Here is a 15,434-nt window from a genome sequence, read left to right as displayed (position 1 = left end):
AGATCTGCTTTAAAGTACTGTATTATTAATAAGCACTGTAGGAGGTGGAGTGTGGTGTAAACAGTCAGGACTCCATGATGCTCTAGGAGATGTCTTTTTTTTTCCTCCACCATAAACATCCTGTATGAATGCAATGAAACGAGTGTACGTTGAAGGGATAAAATATCCACTCTAGCAACTGAGTTGAAATGTTGATACACTGGTTCAGGTAGGGACCACGCACAGTGTTGTCCTGGGCTTCAGGGTGGTGTGAGCATGCGCAGTTAGTAAACATTGGGACTCCATTCCAGTCTGTCAGTGAGGTTTCCCTGAGCCTCGCATCCTGAACAGCTGTCTACTGTGATAACTTCACCTGCTTCACCAAACAAAAAAAAACAACTCTACTATGAGCGGAGATCATGGACATGGAGACTCACAGGTACATCTCGGTCAATAATTCATGTCTGTGGTCAGTTTGTTTAAATGCCTTGGAAATAACTGACGGGTATTATTCGTGACTATATGAAATAACGGGTAAGAAACGTTAGGTTATGCTGTTTTATCATTTTAGTGAAAACTATGTGGAGTATTTTCATTTTATTATGGCGAAATACATGCATTCTATGGTATATTTGTATGCCAGTTGAAAGTTGAATAACCAAGCTACCGGCATTTGCAAAATTGAAATATTAAAAACATATTTCTTCACAATTTCCAGGTCAATTCTGGATCTAAAGGAAGCGGTAGGTCCTCTGATGAGGGTTTTTATTCATACTGAGTCTGATTTCCAATCGGAATCGTGATCTGCCTACTGTTAGTTTTTAAAGGACAGAAATGGCGTCCCAGAGACTAAGTCCCTTCTCCTCCACTCTCTTGCGGCTATTGTTCAAAAAGAGGGTCTGAAATGTGCACTTTCGGCCCTCGGTTTTTTAATCTGCTGGGGTATTCCGAAAGGACCTGGTTTCGTGTTTATTTTGCATGCATTAGTTTCATCATATGTACGTGCAATCCAAACGAATTTTGGAGCCGAAAGTGGCAGAATTGGGGCTGAGGACTTAGTCTCTGCGCCATTTTCTTTTTCTGTATGTAGCTGCCAGAGCGCCGATCAGAGAGCCAACTGTCTGCCGTGATATGGAGGCGAGGGCCGGGAGCTTATCGCATCCCCCTACCCGTATCTCTCCACCAGCCGCACGCTGCCTCCATCTCTGTGCTAGAGACATTTATCTGCACTGCCAACAGGGAACGCTCACGTACGAGTGTTAAACTTCAAGCCACAGAAAAGAAAGTTGCACTACATTATTAAAAGCATATGCCTTAAGCAGTCTATTTTTTGTGTGTGTTGCACAAATTATACCCCCCCCCCCCCCCCCCCCCCCCACACACACACACACACACACACACACACGTGTATCCGTTACTCCTGCAAAGTTGAGAACACTATCTTCCCAGAGGCCTAATTTTGCTGCCTGGTGTGATGGAGAGCAGAGCAGTCTGAGGGAAATGATTTGGTTTATGGCTGGGATGTGTGCTACTGTTTAATATAGCAGAAATACCCGTTATTAAAGTGCCATGACAACAGGGCGCCACGAGGTGATGATCACGCCGAGCCAGGTCTACCTCAGGAGGGATATATCACTCAGCAGGAAACATTTTAATATGAAGACTCTTGTAAAATCATTGTTACAGCCTAATCATTTGACTAGGTGCACTGAGAACATGAAAACTGTTTAACTCAGAGGTACACTCTCACATTTTCTTTTATTTAAACTATATAAACTTGCATTACACTTTTAATTATTTCTTTACAGTACTGTGGTAGGTTTGTCAGTAGGATTAAGTCCACAGTATTATTTTGAGGTCACAGAATCAACAGGCCTATGTATTTAGTGTTATGTGTAACATTTAAGTTATTGCTATTTCATGTCCCTTTTGCCTAAGAGTAACTTTAGTTCCTACCTGCCATCATTTTACAAAGAGTATGCAACAGTAGCTTACCCACAGGCCAGAGGGACTCCTGAACACTTCCAATCAAGATTTCTAGGTTACAACAACATCAAAAGTTAAATAAAAGCCTGCTAAAAAGGTGTTATGTTAAATATTTAAAATATTAGAAGAGATGATTGTTGTGAGGATATAGTTGGAATACTACAGTAATCTTGTGGCACATCTTAAGTATGACAAGATTACTAAGAAGGATCATTATCAAGGCCCTTTTTCTTTTGTAAGGGAAATACCATCTCCATCCACCGTCCACTTCCTAGCTCAAATAAACAGGATAAAAGGGACATCTGAATCTCTTAAGTGTAGACAGTCCGATGTAAAAGATTAATTCTCTGACTTACAGACTGAGCAAAACTATTTTCTATGTTCTGACTTTTTTTTAAAAAAGGCTGCTAAACAAGACGATCTCTCCTTTGTGTCGTAGTCACTCACAAACATAAAGACAAGCACAGAGACAAGGAACACAGACACAAAGACCACAAGAAAGACAAGGAGCGAGAGAAATTCAAGTACAGCAACAGGTAGGATATCTGCATCTTTCTCTCAAGTTTTTTGGTGAAATATCAGACAAAATTCTACTTGATGTTTTTGCATATGGAGCCTTATACCAATATTTGTGTAGGAAAGTTGCCTACAGTTGTCTGTGACACTGTCATTGTCTGTTAAATAAATAACGTTTATGTTGCTGGTGCTTTGTCGATGACATCCTTTGTGCCTGTGCATCTGGGGCCATATTACAAACACTTCCTAACTTGCAGTTCCTATCTTAACTGTTTGGTAAGATGGTAATTAGGGCTAAGACCTGATTTAGGGAAAAGGCCATACAGATTAACAGTTCCTAAGTCATTGTCCTATCCTAACTTAAGATAGGAAACATATAGGCTATTACACAAGCATCCTAACTTCCCATAATTTTAAGTAAACTCTCCTAACTTTAGGATAAGTTTTAAGCTGTCCTAACTTTCACTTTTTGCACCAGGTAGTGTTTAATCCATAATGTCAACAGGTGGAATATATTCATTGAGTGGCTTCTGGCAGATCCTTTTCAGTGACAAAACACTCCGATAGTGATGTAACACAAGATAATGTACCATTGTACAAGATAATGTAAAGGCTAGATGTAAAAGAAGTATTCTAATGCAAGTCTATGATAGGAGGAGATTGGTAAACACAAGAAAATTATGCAAAACATGATAACTTTAGCCCGCAGCCTTTCATAATTCACTTTCACAATAAGGGTTTCTGCCGGGGTCAGTAAAGGGGCACAGAAGGAGCCACCAGTGGTTTTCTTCTTCTCTTTAGACACGAGTTGCCTTTCTCTTCATATCACTTGTCAGTGTATTTTCTTTTTGATAGCATCAGCGCTCCGTTGGATGCCATATACGGCGGAGACTGTGTCTGCTATCCTAGCCCACTCTCTTTTATCTCCCGAGTTAGTGCTCATGTAGGCTATATTTGGATTTCTGGACAGAGGTATACCAACACCTCTAACTCATCTGTCTCCATCTTTCAATGTTTCAGTTTGTTTTAAAAAAATAAATAAAAACGGTTACGAAGTTGTTTAGTTTGGCGAGATGAGAACAAGTAATAATAATAATAATAATAATCCTTATTTGTAGAGCACTTTTCAAAAACAAGTTACAAAGTGCTTTAACAAGTGTAAAGAATAATACAAAAAAAACAAGATAAGAGCATGAAAAATTAATATAAAATTAGTAAAATACAATAAAATAAAAGTGATAAAATACAGTCAAATAAGATCGGGAAAAGCTCTCCTATAAAAGTATGTTTTAAGAAGGGACTTAAAAGAGTTCACTGACTCAGCCGACCTGATTTCCTCGGGCAGGCTGTTCCAGAGCCTCGGGGCCCTGACAGCAAACGCTTTGTCCCCTTTAGTTTTCAGTCGAGACTCTGGAACAGACAACAGACCTCTCCCCGAGGATCTCAAGGTACGTGCTGGTGCGTATGGGACTAAAAGGTCAGAAATATAACAAGGCGAGAGGCCATGAAGAGCTTTAAAAGTGATCAATAAATTTTAAAGTCAATTCTAAAACATACTGGGAGCCAGTGTAATGAAGCTAAAATAGGAGTAATGTGGTCATATTTCTTTGTTCTGGTTAAAAGCCTGGCAGCTGAGTTCTGGACAGTCTGGAGTTGATCAGTAGATTTTTGGGTTAAACAGGTGAAAAGGCAGTTGCAATAATCCAGGCGTGATGAGATGAAGGCGTGTAAAATGGTCTCGGTGTCCTTAAAAGTTAACATAGATCGAATTTTTGCTATATTTCTAAGTTGATAAAAACATGATTGAACAAGCTTTGTGGTGTGCTGCTCGAAATTTAAATTACTATCAAACCAAACACCAAGGTTCTTTGCCACAGGCTTAATGTGATTTACTAGGGAACCAGCAGATGGCAGTATTTGATTTGCCATCTGCTGAGACCCGATGACCAGGATTTCTGTTTTGTCTGAGTTCAGCTGGAGGAAATTATTTGACATCCATTTTTTAACTTCACAAAGGCAGTTGTTAAGTGAACTCAGCATTCCAGGGTCTGTGGATCTGACGGGCAAGTATATTTGTGTGTCATCAGCATAAATATGAAAAGAAATGCCATGTTTATGGATAATATGTCCAAGGTGAAGCAGATACAAGGAAAACAAAATGGGTCCTAAGACCGACCCCTGAGGCACACCATATTTAACTGGACAGAATGAGGAGACATAGTTGTTTACAGACACGCAAAACTTCCTATTTGACAGGTAGGATGAAAACCATTATAGGGCAGTACCAGAGATCCCCACCCAGTGCCTCAGTCTGTCTAACATGATGTTGTGATGATGTTGTGAAGTAGCACTGGTTGTTAGGTAACAGACAATTTTTCCTAACCTGAGATAAAAAAGAAGATGAAGTAATATAAGATATGAATCCTAAAGTTAGCTGGGATTTGCTTCTGTAATACCAAATTGGGAAGTTTGTGGAATACGGCCCCTGGACCACATCTGATCTCGTGCACTTGATCTCTGACCTCTGTGGCATCTGTGTTCCAGCGAACATAAGGACCACTCTGAGAGGAAACACAAAGACAAAGAAAAGCTGAAGCACAGTGACGGCAGCTCAGACAAACACAGAGAAAAACACAAAGAGAAAGACAAGGACAAAGAGAAGAGGAGAGAGGAGAAGGTTTGTTCATGGGCAGTCTGTCTTGCCTTTTATGAAATGGCTGTGTAGGCCTTTAGTGTTTTTTTTAATTTTTTGGTTTGTTTTCTCATCACGACAGCATTATTATATTGTGACATTAGTTTAAAAGCTTTGTTCGCTCATGTTCACTAAATAATTTTGTGGTCCCGACACAACTCTAGTGTTTATTAATGTCTTCCAATGTTTTTCAGAGATTGGCCTGGTGAGAAAACAAAACACAAAAATGAAATGGCCCCTATAGCCTTCCATGAACTCTGACTATAAGTTAAAGTTTAGACTGTCAGAATATTGTTTAAAGGTGTGAAATTGTAAATTTTACAATGGCAGAGAAATATGCTAATATATTTCCCCCCCTGTTTCTCACAGATCAAATCATCCCATGTAGACAAGCCTAAAAAGGAGAAAGAAAATGGATATGTAAGGTAAACAGCATATCTTTCTTGTGCCTTGTGTGGAAAGTAATTATAAAGAACTGACTTCAGGCTTAGCCATTGCTTGGTTATGATTAGTGTGATATTGCTTTGCTAATATGCAGTTCAATGTCTTCATTGTCTGACTTAGAGATGCAAGCCCTCCTGCCATTAAGAGCGAGCCTGAAGAGGACAACGGCTTCTACCCCTCCCCCCAACACAATAAGAGCTCCAAACGAGAGTATGATGATGAAGAGTGGGTATCATGCAAATTAAACCAGATCTCTATCTTATGCTTCCTGTTCTGTCACCGTCAGTTCTGTAATCAGAGATACAGTTAGATCATCTATATATTTGTTTACAGATTTGAATACAAGCCCAAAAAAGTCAAGACAGAACACGACAAAAAGGCCAAGAAGAGGAAACATGAGTACGAAGAGGATGAGGAGGATGAGGTTCATTAACTTTTTGGGTTTTTTTGTTCGTTTGTTTTTTGATGAATATATTCTTACATTCCCCAGACTGGAGTCTCTACTGTTTGTGTTCCCCAGATTGAGTCTGCTCTCTTCACTTGTTTTAGGACATCAAGCCCAAAAAGAAGACAAAAGACAAAAATGTAACAGAGGGAAAGAAATCCAAAAAAGAAGAAGAGGAGAAGTGGAAATGGTAAGATCATTTTGAGGACAAATAGTTCTTTTCCTCAGGAAATCCAACAACAGTTAACTGATATGAGCAGCTACTGAGAAGTAGATACCATAGTTTTGTTTTCTCTCATGGGTTGTATTTTGTTGTTGTTTGTGGTGATTAGGTGGGAGGAGGAAAGATACACAGATGGCTCCAAATGGCGCTTCCTTGAGCACAAGGGTCCAGTGTTTGCACCTCCGTATGAACCCTTGCCTGATAAAGTCAGATTTTTCTATGATGGTGAGTCTGTCTGTGTAAAAAATAATTTGTGATATATTATTCATTTTGTTTGGTCACGACTACAATGTGATTTTTCTGTATTTTGTAGGCAAGCCTATGAAACTTAGTCCTCCTGCTGAGGAGGTAGCAACGTTTTTTGCCAAGATGTTGGATCATGAGTACACCACTAAGGACATCTTCAGGAAGAACTTCTTTAAGGACTGGAGGAAGGTGAGGCGATGAGACATGTCCAGGTGTCTCAAGTTGAGCAGATGAGCGAGAATCTACAGAGGGTGGGACGTTCAGGTATTTAAGTTGGACATACTTCAGATGTCTTCTTTTTTATTTTAGGAAATGACATCAGAGGAGAAGTCAAAGATCACCGACCTGAACAAGTGCAACTTCAGTGAGATGAATGAGTACTTCAAGGCCCAATCAGAAGCTAGGAAGCAGCTATCAAAAGAGGAGAAACAGGTAGGCCTGTATCCATGCAGACTCTCCTGACCCTGAAAACATCAGAACATCTCTCCTTGCATTTTCATATTTTCATACACTTTGTAGAAAAACAAAGAAGAGAATGAGAGACTCCTCCAGGAGTACGGTTTCTGCATCATGGACAACCACAAGGAGAGGATTGGTAACTTCCGCATTGAGCCGCCAGGCCTCTTCCGAGGACGAGGCGATCATCCGAAGATGGGCATGCTTAAACGACGCATCAGACCTGAAGACATCATTATTAACTGTAGCAAGTGGGTAATCTCACCACCACCGTCGCTGCCATGAATTCTTTCTTCTTTTTTTCTTCATGTTCTTGGATACATAGGAAGAACACAAAACCTGTCAAAACACTGATGTTAATATTGTCTTGTCCTGAGTTTTTACCACAAGGCCCTGTCAAAAGCATTGTAGGCGAGGTTATGTGAAAGTAAATTGCAGGACTAGTGTGTTTATTATAAGGGTATGGTGTAAACACGGTTGCTTTGGAAACAGAATATGCAAGTGGGTGCTTGTAGGAGCTATTATTCTGTCAGAAGGACACATGCAGACACAAACCTCACATTCATTGTCCTGCTTTGAACCTCTCTCTGCTTAACCTCCTTTTTTCCTGTTATCTTCTTCTAACTGCCATCTTGTTTGGGCTTTATTTATAGACAGTGGGGAAACTTTTCTTTTCATCTCATGTCAGGGGCTGTGTGTGTGTGTGTGTGTGTGTGTGAGCAAACAATAACAAGACCCAGGGAGGACATGTCGACCTACACATTGTCTCATAGCTGTAGTATTTACAATTTAAAGTTAATCTTAAGCTGGCCTATTAAGATGAAAAAAATATTTTACCGAAGTAGATTAATTTAAGGTCTGTTATAGGTGCTGTTTATTGTACCTCTGAGGAATGTTGAGATGCTGTACTGAAAATACGTTGGGGGAAAAAAGCTGTCAACACATTTCTATTTATGTCAAACCTTCCTCTTTTTCTGTAGGGACTCCAAGCACCCCAAACCTCCCCCAGGAACAAAATGGAAGGAGGTTCGCCATGACAACAAAGTGACCTGGCTGGTATCTTGGACAGAGAACATCCAGGGCTCCATCAAGTACATCATGTTGAATCCTAGCTCCAGGATCAAGGTACTGTTATACTGTTACAGTTATTCTTTGGTGGAAAAAAACAATTTGTCTGTTTCCCTATTGGATAAAAAGTTTGTTGTGTGTGTGTGTGTGTGTGTGTGTGTGTGTGTGTGTGTGTGTGTGTGTGTGTGTGTGCGCGTGCGTTTACAGGGGGAGAAGGACTGGCAGAAATATGAGACTGCTCGACGGTTAAAGAAATGTGTGGATCGCATCCGTACCCAGTATAGGGACGACTGGAAGTCAAAAGAGATGAGGATCAGGCAGAGAGCCGTGGCGCTGTATTTCATAGACAAGGTGAGGTGGAATACCGTACAAATGTAATGATAAGATGCATAAGTGGAAAACAAATATTACAAAAACCAACATCTTTCATTTTAACTTGTGATGTATATGGAAAGAAAAGCACTGGATAGAGAATTAAATCTACCATCAGAGTATGGTTCCTCTCATGCTGACATGTACAGTTTTCATTTTACTACAGACCTTTTATAATTTCCATTCCACTTGGAGAAATACTGGTGTACTGTAATGTAGGTAAACAGGTTTAGGGAATAAATCCTCAGCAAATTCCCACTCTTAAGTCTTGTTAATGATCACGTTTCGCGGCGCTTCCCCTGCAGCTTGCACTAAGGGCGGGTAACGAAAAGGAGGAAGGTGAGACAGCCGACACAGTGGGCTGCTGCTCGCTGCGGGTGGAGCACATCAAATTGTACCCCAAGATGGATGACCAGGAGTACGTGGTGGAGTTTGACTTCTTGGGAAAGGACTCCATCCGCTACTACAACAAGATCCCTGTGGAGAAGAGGGTAAGAAAGGGGAAGGGACAGTGAGGAGAGGAACGTGGGGACGGAGGGAGAGGAGGGTTGGCAGACTTTATGTCTTTTTTTTATTTTGACCTTTATTTTGTCCCATTGAGATAAAAAAAAATTTTACACGAGAGCACCGTACCGTACTCCCAACATACTAAAATATATAATAATAATAAAGATATACAAAAATCGATACATCAAAGCACAAAGCTGTGAGTTTATGTGGGTTTATGAGGGTGGTATTGGGTGTGTATTTGACACATATGTGAATTTAGTGTTAACGAGATAAGAAGCTGTGGAGGATGTTTGCACAGACAGGTGATCAGGCACTAAAAGCTTTCCGTTGGCTCTGCCTCGGAGGGTGGTCTGTTTCCTGCTAGTACCAGAGTGTAAAGACAGACACACACACACACAGATACTCACCCAGATACACGCTAGACATGTTCTGTATTCAGTCACAAATTCTTCAGCACGCCTGGGCACCGTCTATTTGGCCACACTTCCTGTATCCCCACTGAACACACATAAGTACATACAAAAGACACTTTAACCTGTGATCTGCCACCTGGACTTGTCATCATCAACAGAAATAATATAGCACCCCCATCTGGCAGCAATGTGACTATGCATCCTTCAGCATCGTTGGGCTGAAGTGTTCCGTAAAAAGTGATTTCACACTAAATAGATCCTTGCTCCTTTCTTTTCAGGTTTTTAAAAACCTTCAGCTGTTCCTGGAGAACAAGCAGCCTGAAGATGACCTCTTTGACAGACTGAATGTAAGAAACACACGGAGGCTTCACTCTGAGTGAACTGTTTAAATTTCTAGTTGTAATACTTCTGTCACTCTGTACCCTCTTCTCTTTCTCTTGTGTCTCCTGCAGACTTCTATTCTGAATAAGCACTTACAGGAGCTGATGGATGGCCTGACAGCCAAGGTCTTTCGCACCTACAACGCCTCCATCACCCTGCAGCAGCAGCTCAAGGAGCTTTCTTGCTGTGAGTAACAGCAGCTTCAGTCAGTCACAGGCTGCTCACTTGAATGACACCCACATGGTTTCTAAGTACACAGCTAAAACCCTTATTCACTCTTTACGGTTTTTCATCATTTTCCTGCAATTGAACCAAAACTCAACTACGTAGTTTAAAATTCTACGGTGTCGAGTGGGAGGCAAAAATACTTTTTTTAATGAATTCAACAATAAATAGTGATAACATTTGACACAATTTGCCATATAAAAATAACACAAGTGGCACTGCAAAGAATTTTTAATTCCATTGGCATTAATTTCATTAATGCCAATGGAAGACAATGTCTGGAAAAGTATAATAAGAAAAAGTATTGTTTTTGGCACCAGCCAGTACACATGTCTGTAAACTCAACAGATGACTCTACCTGATGTCATCACAGGAGCTTTCAGTAATATATGACAGGCCTAGGTATCAATCATATTGTCTATCAGCATACATCAGAGTGTAATTCATGCTAAAGTTAATTAATACCTGTAAGGAATTCTAAAGGGTTAAATGTATAGGATTCTGTTTTTTATTATTTATCAATCTCTGTATTGTGTTTGTTAGGACAAATAATAAAGCAGTTCACACTACACGATTTTTAGCTCACCGATCGGTTGATCAGCGGTCGCCAGTCCTTATGTGTGAACTACTCAACGACACATCAAAACGGCTCCCCGACACATTTCTGACACATCGCTGATGTCTGCCAGATATCTAGCATGCCAAATATTTGGACAAGTGGGCCGATTCTACATCCACATCCAGCCAATGAGAGCAGGCAGAACAGGCAGCTACTTTTTCACCACAAAGCACTTTGCTCACCTCCAGCTCTCTCTGTAGCACAGATGATCCCTGCTACCTGCATGTGCTAATCCATTCTTTCACCCATATTCTTTGTCTTTATAATTTCTATCTTTATAACAACAAACAACAGCTGTTTCCTGTGTAGGTCACGTCATTTCCCATTTCCCATTTCAGTGAAAGTGAAAGTGTGTTTTCTTGACAAAACGTGGTTTGGAGACCAGCGTCGGGTACCATAGCTGCTGTCAGCTTGTGTAGTGTGTGACCCCCTGTCACCGATCCGTCACGTAATGTGAACGCCACAAGGACACTTTCACTTTGACGGCAAGTCGTGTAGTCTGCACGAGCCTTTACTGTCCCTTGAAATGCATAACTACTACAGAATCTGGGTCAGTGGTTTTGAATTTCAGTCATGTTAAACTACTTTTCCTACCTTGTTGTGTCATTGTTTGGTCTCCAGCTGATGACAGTATCCCAGCTAAAATCCTGTCATACAACCGAGCCAACCGTGCAGTGGCCATCCTCTGTAACCACCAGAGAGCTCCACCCAAAACATTTGAGAAGTCCATGCAAAACCTTCAGACCAAGGTAAACCGCTGTGTTCCCCCTTTCTTCAGTTTAGTTGTCTCTCCGCAGGCAATGATGTCTTGGCGTCAGCTCGGTTGCCTTGAATCCATCCATCCATCCATCATCAACCGCTTATCCTGCGTACAGGGTCGCGGTGGTTGCCTTGAATAAAATTTTGATTTTTTTGTCATTGTGAAAGATAAAGATACTCCCTCTCTCCGTGACGCAGATTATCTAGTTTACTCGGCGTGTGTTTGCTGTGATTGCAGATCGACGAGAAACAGAATCAACTGTCAGCAGCCAGGAAGCAGCTGAAGGCTGCCAAGGCTGATCACAAGGCTTCCCATGATGACAAGAGTAAAAAGTAAGGAAGCCTGTGCCAGAGACTGTCACAGTTTTATTCCTTAATTACCTACTTAAACCTCTTTGTTCCTGGGATGTACGGCCACAATGTTTGTTTGACTCCTAAACATCAGACGGACAGTCTGTATAATTCTTCCTCTCTTTGTGTCTCCCTTCCTCTATGCATCTCTGTCTTTATCTTCTTGTATCCATCTCCCTCTGTCTGTCTTTGTGTCTCTCTCAGGGCTGTGGAGGTGAAGCGGAAAGCTGTCCAGAGGATAGAGGAGCAGCTGATGAAGCTCCAGGTGCAGGCCACAGACAGAGAGGAGAACAAGCAGATTGCTCTGGGCACCTCCAAGCTCAACTACTTGGATCCACGCATCTCTGTTGCATGGTATTTATGTGGCTCAGCTGAAGCTGTTTACCTCTGTTTTTATCAGCTACTAACTATTATTTGATTACAGGTGCGATTATGGTAAAAACAAAAAAAAACCTGTGACATGAGTCCACCACCTACTGTTTAATAGGCTGACTTTCTCTGGGTGGGTGCATGTCTACCTTGGTGACAGAAAGGCAGGAAACGCTCTTGCATTGTAGGAAAAGGAGCAGCACAGGCAAAAAAGCTAACGTCTGCAGAAGGAAAATAAGAGGAAGAAAAGCGTGTGAGCGCGATAAACAATGGGGTTTGTTTCTGAAAGCCAGGGAGCGTCCCCAAACAGCACTCCTTCCTCCATGTGGGAAGTCAATGAGGAGCTTTCTGTGGCTGAATGGAGGACCAGGCCACAGAGAAGGGGAACAGTTGTCCGCCTTCCCTAACCCATACCTCACAGCTATTTATGGAGTGCCTCCTCCTCAAGCACAATGGATACAGGAATGCTCCATGTTTTCCCTGATTGTAAGGCGTAAGGGATGGGGTTCCCACTCATAGGGTGGTGCATGGGAACCTGGTCTTCACTGTAGTTGTATGTGTAACAGAGATGAAAACATAGAGTCATATTGGGTTGACTGCTAGCTGACGTATGGTTCTGTCATGCAGAGAGGGTACTAGGTTCGCTAAACCAATCTGTTGTCCTTGCTAGCTACAATCCTCTTCTGAAATTAGCAGGGAAATTATCTGTTTTTTTAATTAGCTACTAGTTAGCTGCTTATGTTTGATTCACATATGCCCAATATGAGTGTTTCTCATTTTAACACCTTCATGCATTAAATGTAACATTAGATTTGTTTGGTGTGCACCTTGGTGCATAACTACACACACTCATAGAAGTCACTTGTAGTCACAAAATGTGTTTGACCCGTGCTTTTATTGCTATGACAAGTCAAAATGTCTGCCGTGAAAAAGGTCTCTACCAGGACCTTGTCATTACAGTGAATCAATGTTTTAACATTACCATAGATACGGTATACTGTACATATGGACTGCCTCTAAAGACACAGGATTATAGATGGTATTACACTAATATAGTAAAATGTTATACTTTCAGTTCAATATAAAAAGTAACATGCATCGAAATCAAGTCCTAACAACATTTATGCAATGCACGTGAGCAAAATAGTTTTAGATTTTCTTTTGACAGCTGACTGTCTGGTCTATTTCATCGAATTTCCTATATAGCGGTAGTTCCTATAAATAGACGCGGTGGTGCAGCCAGTGAGTGGATGATGATGATTAATTTTTTTTTACCTTAAACTTTCCTCTACTCCAGGTGCAAGAAATGGAGTGTTCCCATTGAGAAGATCTACAACAAAACCCAGAGAGAGAAGTTTGCCTGGGCAATTGACATGGCTGACAAGGATTACGAGTTTTAAACACACTTAATGTTTTACCTTTTCTACCCATGCCTTTGATTGTAAAGATGGTTTGTAGTTGATGTCAAATGATTCCACTGTGTGGTTACTGCAGGGCTGGGAAGGAGGGAGCAGAGACTTTGTCCGAGTTGTGACCACAATTTAATACTTGTGCTGTATATATGGATTGGTTGTGACCATAGGAAAATAACTCCTGAACCATTTGACCAAGCTGCCAAAGGGCATCTCTCTTTAAAAAATGACAGTAGTGTGTATGTAGCTGCAGCTATCTGCCCATGATCAAACACCTATGAACACATTAGTATTATCTTTTGTCAGACATGACTGTGCTGAAATTTGTAAGCCATCAGACTGATTGAGAAATTCTATATTCTCATAGAATAATGAATTAATAAATGTTTGTGTGGGAGACTGTGAGGAACAACATGAGAGATGATAGGATGAATTTCAGTTTGTGGAATTTTAGTGTGAAAGATTGGTACAATAAAATGAGCCTGACAGCCTGAAGACAGTGTGAAGAACAGAAAACCCTAGCACTATGCTCACCTAATTATTAGCACACCGAATGTCATCTTATTTTTTTTTCATTTAGTTTGATTTTGTTGTTTATTTCAGGGATGTAAATATTTTTTGTCATTTTTCAGTAACTATGATTCAGTGTTTTATAAAATGTGTGCTGTATTCATTGTCAACAGAAAGCTCTTCATTGCTCATATGCAACTCGTGTGTGTCTGTTTCCACAGTTTTGCAATGAACAAGACTGCACATTCCTCTTGGTTACTTGAAACAGCTGACGTACTGCATAATATTTGGTCAGAGCTGAAGAGAAACTGTTCCTTCAGACAGAGACAGTTTCTGAGAGGGGTGTGGATTTTGCCAAAAAAGAAGTCTTATCATTGTAGTGTGCTGTTTTTTGTATTGCTGTGATTAAGCAGAAAGTGTCCTCTTTGAATTAATTTCCAAATGTGAATGGATAATTTAACTTTAACCATTAACTATTTCATGATATTTGATCATTTATCACACAACTCCTGATTGGTCGAATGCTTATTGTTTTGAGCTTTGTAGTTTTCAGAATAAAATATCAACCTTGTCTTTTTTCTCCATGCTTTGTCCTTTTATTTATTGTTTTTACTTGAAAATTGGATGAGAAAAAGCAAGATGATTCCCTGAGTATACAAAAACAAACATCAGAGATATAATCCAAATTGAAGTCAAGGCAGGAATCATAGTCCAGTTATATATCTCAAAAGCAATTCATTTATCAATATTTTCTATTTTCATGTATATTTCATCCCCATTTCGATAAATGTTAAGTGAGTTTCCTAGGGAGAAGAAAAGTACAACAATTTAATAATTCGGACAACACAAACAGCAACTTTGGCTTTGATTGGTAATTTAGACATTGCAATGAAGTGCAGTATTAGTTACAGGATGAATAATTACAAAGTTGTAACTTGACAAGTTGTGATACAGTAACCTGTGATACAGATTATATTGAGGAGATAGCTAGTTTTGAAGTACAGAAAAAAAAAAGGATGATAACGGGTGCTCTTGAGCTAACGGGAGACACGCAAAATTACCGGAAGTTTGGCAATTGTGATCAAATAAATTTTATTAGAATGAATAGCCATGGATGCTGGGAGGGGCCCATAGAAAATGCTTATGTACAGGGCCCAGACGCCACTGGCTGAAATAATACCATAATGTAACTGATTACTTTATGTTCATGCAAATGAAACAAAAAAAACATACAATATTATAGATTCTTATTCATCCATTTGTCATCTTTTTTGGATGTCAAGGAAGGATGCACTTTGTGAAATGGGTTGAAATCCTAATGCAGTAGACACTGTAGCTAGGTAATAGAAAAAGATTTGTGTTTCAAATGTCGTTTTCTGTTATTTTACATTTTGTATAATGTTGACAGAGAATTTTTGTAATGTAATCGACAAAAAAAAATGAAAGAAAAACTTACAT

General features: G+C 40.2%; 1 protein-coding gene across 1 annotated transcript; it reads left to right on the top strand.

Moving 5' to 3' along the window:
- The first annotated feature begins 257 nt into the window (after positions 1 to 257).
- On the top strand, positions 258 to 14,547 carry top1 (DNA topoisomerase I). Its single transcript, XM_038722434.1, has 21 exons — positions 258 to 418; positions 698 to 722; positions 2,405 to 2,501; positions 5,026 to 5,158; positions 5,543 to 5,598; positions 5,738 to 5,842; positions 5,951 to 6,041; positions 6,167 to 6,252; positions 6,395 to 6,510; positions 6,599 to 6,720; positions 6,841 to 6,963; positions 7,051 to 7,238; positions 7,968 to 8,112; positions 8,263 to 8,406; positions 8,733 to 8,918; positions 9,629 to 9,697; positions 9,803 to 9,917; positions 11,197 to 11,324; positions 11,573 to 11,667; positions 11,890 to 12,039; positions 13,352 to 14,547. The coding sequence occupies exons 1-21, from the start codon at positions 386 to 388 to the stop codon at positions 13,452 to 13,454; spliced, it is 2,310 nt and encodes a 769-aa protein (XP_038578362.1). The 5' UTR covers positions 258 to 385; the 3' UTR covers positions 13,455 to 14,547.
- The last annotated feature ends 887 nt before the right edge of the window (positions 14,548 to 15,434 follow it).

This window comes from Micropterus salmoides, unplaced genomic scaffold, assembly GCF_014851395.1.
Source record: "Micropterus salmoides isolate LMB-PRFRI ecotype aquatic unplaced genomic scaffold, ASM1485139v1 Ms_hic_scaffold_16, whole genome shotgun sequence".
Taxonomy (NCBI): domain Eukaryota; kingdom Metazoa; phylum Chordata; class Actinopteri; order Centrarchiformes; family Centrarchidae; genus Micropterus; species Micropterus salmoides.
The sequence above is the reverse complement of the archived record's forward strand: the minus strand, read 5'-3'. Positions and strand labels throughout refer to the sequence as shown.